The 6,000-nt window shown below is 33.1% G+C and overlaps 1 protein-coding gene across 4 annotated transcripts in view; it reads left to right on the top strand.

Annotated features, from left to right (window-relative positions):
- Window positions 1-5,539, top strand: part of LRRK2 (leucine rich repeat kinase 2) — a 135,636-nt gene extending 130,097 nt beyond the window's left edge. For 3 of the 4 annotated variants that reach the window (XM_040642335.1, XM_040642338.1, XM_040642336.1), the window contains 3 exons: window positions 1,368-1,576; window positions 3,344-3,436; window positions 4,026-5,539. In XM_040642335.1, the coding sequence (XP_040498269.1) occupies window positions 1,368-1,576; window positions 3,344-3,436; window positions 4,026-4,147 (424 nt within the window). In that variant the 3' untranslated portion in view covers window positions 4,148-5,539. The remainder of the gene's footprint in view (window positions 1-1,367; window positions 1,577-3,343; window positions 3,437-4,025) is intronic. The other variant, XM_040642337.1, reaches the window with a different exon arrangement.
- Window positions 5,540-6,000: the final 461 nt, after the last annotated feature.

Below are 6,000 nucleotides of genomic sequence, written 5' to 3' on the forward strand. Positions count from 1 at the left end.
AGGGACAGAGAGAACGGGAATGGGGGGAGGGGCAAAGGGAGAGAATCCCAAGCAGATTCCTTACTGAGTGCAGAGCCTGACATGGGGCTTGATCCTACGACCCTGAGACCATGACCTAAGCTGAAACCAAGAGTTGGATGCTTAACCAACTGAGCCACCCAGGCAGCCCTCAAAGTTTACTACTTATAATTAACCTATAGGTCCAAGGATACTTCGCTTTAAAGATAAAGTTACAAAATAATTTGAAAAATGGGGGACAACCTACTGGACTGACCAGTGCACTAACTCCCTAAGAATGAAGGGTCAAGACACGGGACTGACAGCCAGTTCTGAGTCTGATCCAGCATGTCAGACACAAATCTCAGACTTTATTTTTATTTTTTTTTTAAAGATTTTATTTATTTAACAGAGATAGAGACAGCCAGTGAGAGAGGGAACACAAGCAGGGGAGTGGGAGAGGAAGAGGCAGGCTCATAGCAGAGGAGCCTGATGTGGGGCTCGAACCCAGAATGCTGGGATCACACCCTGAGCCGAAGGCAGATGCTTAACCGCTGTGCCACCCAGGCGCCCCCAAATCTCAGACTTTAAACCAAAGACATCTTTTGTGCTGCTGCTGTTGCTGGGAAACAGGACCACTGCCAGCCTTATTTGCTAGACACTTCATATTTATCCTTTGTTTTGTTTTTACTGTGTAGATTTTTTATACTCTGGAGAACATTTAGATTACACCCTATATCTACAAAATGAGACCTCAAAGTTTACTCTCCTAGAATCTTTTCGTTTTTCTCTGGATGGTAAGGAGATTTATACTGTGAAGTGCTGGGAGTCCTGGCTGGTAAAGACTCCCTTATTCCTGAAGTTCTAAAAGTATTAGAATTCTTTTATTTCTGGACACCTCATTTTTGTCGTGAATTACTCATTGGCTCAGGGAAGAGTTTTGTGGTTGGTATTGATGTCTTTTACATGTAAATGACTAAAATTTAATTTTCCTTTGTAACTTTTAGACTTCATGGGAAGCTTTGGAAAATAATTTTTTCTGTTTATATTGGGCAAATTTAGTCTTTTTTTTTTTTTTACTTAATTACATAGGCTTGTTATTTATAGAAAGTATGTCCATTTTATGGACTTCAGAATTTCTTGAAGTTAAGGGGCTATTGTGTTATATTTGATAATTTGTTTCACGTAGAGAAGCTACTTTGGCATTCTGTATTTAGCAAAACTAGTTTTGTAGAATTTTAATGATGTATAATGTATTCTGTCATGTACTCATAATTTAAGATGCTACATATAATGTGTATATGTAGATATACATCTGTTTTATCTCTTAATTGTTGTTAAAACTATTAATGCATACTTTGTGGTTTTAGGGAGGAAATGGTAAAAGTAACTGCAGAATCAAAACACAAACTGTCTTATTCTGGGAGGGTAAAAACCCTGTGCCTCCAGAAGAACACCGCTCTCTGGATAGGAACTGGAGGAGGCCATATTTTACTCCTTGATCTTTCAACTCGTCGAATTATACGTATAATTCACAATTTTTGTGATTCTGTCAGAGTCATGATGACAGCACAATTAGGTAAGTTTCTTTTCTTTAGATCTTTTCTCATATTGTCTGAGATTATAAAAATATGTTTTATTTTTTATTTTTCTCTCACTTTCCAGTGTCATTTGAAGTGTCATGAAAGGTCATGTAATGAAACAGGAATGGGATACATTTTGAATGGGGTCATTTAAAAAATGGAGAGAGTAGATGCTCTCAGTCCCATAGAGAAGCAGATTATTGCAGCTGAGCACGAAATTTGCATGTTACTTTCTATACCTAAGGCAAAAAGAGGAAATAGATAATGTTGGGTATTTTTAAATTTTAACTGAAGATCTTAAAGCAGTTTAAGCTTCCCACCCTTGTTAAATTTGGTTTTTCATTTTATAAGTAACTTTATAGTCTTGTAATAATATATGCTGAACTCTACAATGTTCAGGTATTGACAAACATGTTGTTTTACACAAACTTTGTCTTTTCTTGCTCTTACTTTTCTATTTAAATATGAAGAAATCATAACAGCACATGAAATATATTTTCTACATAAATATATTCCATTGTCTTCTTTTAACCAATTATTTGGCTTAGCCTATATGCAAAGTTGATCATGAAAATAAAATAATGGGATTAAGTTCTGCGAAACTAGAGTTTATGTAACTTTCGCGAGGAAGCCATAATGTGTTTGACAGGTGAAGAAAATAGTAAATTCCTTTTACAGGAATATATTAAGGAATGACAAGTGTGTCTCCTTACTCTCACCCAGTTTTTATGAATGGAGTTAAATTAAATGCTGTGAGTGGTTGGTTAGCTATCAGGACAGCAGAGCAGTAGGTGTCTAGTGGCTTGTCTCTCTAGTTTTATTCTACCAAGGTTGTTCCAACCTCTGATTTAATATGTATGTACTTTGGGACCCAAGTGGTTGTTCATTACTTACATCATGTGGGATTTCAGTGGGCTTAATTGATTTTTAAAATAAAGATAAATTTAAACAGAATCTACCGGGTACGGCAGGCACAATGTGGCTTCAGCTCATCTTTCTAGCTTCTGCCAGTTACCACATTCCTCCCAGAGCTTTCTGCTCTAGAATATTGTTTAGTCCTTCTGAAATTCCATGCTTCATACTGCCTCAAGGTGTTTCATGTGCTGTTTCATTCTTTATTTAACTTCAGTTAGTGTAGTTAACTAAGCCAAGAAGATAGACCAAATTAACTCTTTCTTCAAAACGGTAGTTCATGTATTAAAACCCCTAAGAAGTCAGTAATGATGAGGTCAAACTTCCCTCTTTGGGGCTCTCAAAATATCTCTCTTGCATAGCTTTGGTCCTGGTCATGGATTTTTTTCATTGATGTCAATCTCCTCACTAGAATATAAACTCCATGTGGGTTGGGTCTGCACGTGTTCATTTACCCCTTTACTGGTAGGGCCTATCTAGGGCCACTTAGTGAATGACTTGAGAAGAAAGTATGGTTCTGTTACAGACTCTCAGTATATGCATCCATCCAATTCTTTATCCAAATGCTTCAGATTTGGCAAGTGCCAAAGCACCATCATGCACATGATCTCATTTAATGTTATAACTTGGGCTGTATAAACAGTAAACCTGTTTTTCAAAGGCTAAATTGTTTTCGCAGATTCACACAATTTGAAATTAAAGCAGGGGTAGATCACAAATTTTCTAACATTAAATAATTGCTGGTTTTGGAGACTTTTATTCAATATAATTGAAGTGTCTTCTAAAAAGTAGAATTATAAAGTAAGTTCCAAGGACTTTTTAAAGTCCAACTTATTGTATTGTTTTAACAGAAGACTCATATTTTTTTAAAGGAAGCCTTAAAAATGTCATGCTGGTTTTGGGGTATATCCGGAAAAGTACTGAAAGTACACAACACCAAAAAGGTAACGTTCAAAAAGATACTTTATTCCAAACACAGTGCAATGACATTAATGAGTATAACATGTTATGTGTTTTATACATTTACAATAAATATAACATATGCTCAATACTTCAAGCAGTTTTAATTGGTAGCTTCTTTAGAGTGTACATGATTTAAACATAAATCTTCAAAATTTTCAGTGATTTAGCAGTGTGAAGTATTTTTTGAGATGAAGTAGAAATATCAACCACTATAAAATGAGAACTAGCCCACATTTAAGCTAAATGTGGATATTTTTCCTTACAACTTACCAATATCCATGTAAGGTCTGATTTTGAACAGTGTTTGAAAAAAATGATTTCTTTCAGAAAATGAAATGTTAGATTATTAAAAGTCCACACTCTTTTTGAAATGTAGTAGTTTCTGTAAGATATTTAAGCATTTTCCAAATGGAGTTTCTTATAAATAGCAGTAATTTCGTACATTATATTTAGCTGTATTTATATATATATTCGTACAAGGCAACTAAATATAAATGAACAAAATTGAAATAAAGTAAAAATGCCTCATGGCCGATCTTTGAAACATGGTTTCATTTTTTTCTTTTGTAGAGATACAATCTTGTTTATCTGTTTGGGACCTCAATCTTCCACATGAAGTGCAAAATTTAGAAAAACATATTGAAGTGAGAAAAGAATTAGCTGAGAAAATGAGAAGAATATCTGTTGAATAAGAGAGATATTGGAGATCTTTGTTTTTGGATGGGAAAATTATTCTCTTGTAAATATTTCTTTAAATATGTTTACATATGAAAAGCGTACTTCCACTTTTTGAAATAGCTCATGTGTATATGAAGGAATGTTCATAAATTTTATTTTAAATATAAATATGTGTAAAAATAATTATCAGTAAAAATATGTTTTGAAAAGCTATTTAAAATATAACATTATATTTCCTACACATCCTAATTAATTTTGTGGATTAAGTAATGAAAGGAAATCTAAAAAGTACATAATTGCAGGACTAATACTAAAATTTACAAAGCAATTAATTTTGTTGTTATCCATAAGGAAAGTAAACATTATTTAAAATTCTGTGCTTCAACAAAACTGTTGTTTGATTACTTTCTAGGTATTCTGCTAAGTAGAATAAAACTATTAGGACTGTTTCACATGTAATACATTCCTTCTTAGATTGCTTTTATGTGCAGCTATCATACATGCTTGTAAAACATCAATGAATTTTCACTAATAAAGTCCTTCATTGGGATGTGTGTTCACTTTGTTGCTGATTCAAGAATGCATTTCATGCAACTTCCTTTCATCTGAAAGAAAATGTCATGAAAAGTGCTGATGAGAAAATGTAACATGCTGTTCTCATATACAGGAAAGACACAGTCACTTTCTCTTTTCCTATTTCACAATTCTCTTTGAATGTGGATACCCTGAAATTTGTATAATTGGTGTAAATACAATGTTCAGTCTTCAAGTGATATTTTTTATGTTTTAATTTGGATTCTCAGTGGTAAGCCAGACCGCTGGTTACTTATTCCTAATCTCTGCTCCAACACTTCTACCCATCTTCTTCTTAATTTGTGACTGCAAATCCTGCATCACTCAGGAAAAAAAAAAAAAACACATTTCCAGAATTACAGGATTCCACAACTCCCATCAAGACCATGGATGCAAGTTTGTAACACTTTTGTTTGCTGAAGAAGAAAGGAACTTCAGGCTATGATGGGTGAAGATACTTGCTAATCTAGTCTCCTAAATTATACCTAAATTGTTTAAATATCTTCCCACAGTAGGAATATCAGGGCCAAGTATCTAGGAAACAATTTCCGTGCCATTTCTGTTTTAAGGAAAAACATGTCTGGTAAATTCATTGGTCCTGGCCAATAGTCATAATTTCAAATAATTCCCTGTGAAAGGATAACCAGATTTATATTCTCAGAACTGACTGATATTGTATTATAGGATGACTTTAAAAATAATGGAGGAGTTTGTTCCTGTGATATTTCTCTTTGTTACTTTATATTTATTGCAATTTTTTACAAAGATAATTATGAAAAAATATGTAAATGAACATTGTATTTAAATGGAATAATAAACATTTTTAAAGCATGTTTAAGAATTTTAAAACTTTGTGATGTTTTATTTTTCATGTATAGGTCTATAATCTGTCTAATGTGAAATTTTGTATTAATGTGTGTATGGGATATATAGAAAATGCTAACTGAACTTTTCTCTTGAGGATTAATTCAGTTTTCTATAGTATACGTAGTTTCCAGGATCCCAGGATAAAACCTGATAGGCCTGGTATATTTCATTTTCATGTTTTCATAAAAACTTTCATATGTAGGATTGTTCACTCTTGAGTACTAAAAAAAAAAAAGACTTTAGAACAATTTTTTTAAAAAAAAATTGATGGTCATTTTAAGTTTTTCCTGGCTAGAACACACAAATAAGCTACTAATATTTATAAAAGCATAAGCATTTACCTTAATAGAAAATATTTTGGGGAGGAAGTTTAAATTTAAAAAGGGAGCCCCCGGAATCTAATTCTGACAAGCACTATGAATTAAGT

Source organism: Ursus maritimus, unplaced genomic scaffold (genome assembly GCF_017311325.1).
Source record: "Ursus maritimus isolate PB19 unplaced genomic scaffold, ASM1731132v1 scaffold_26, whole genome shotgun sequence".
NCBI lineage: Eukaryota > Metazoa > Chordata > Mammalia > Carnivora > Ursidae > Ursus > Ursus maritimus.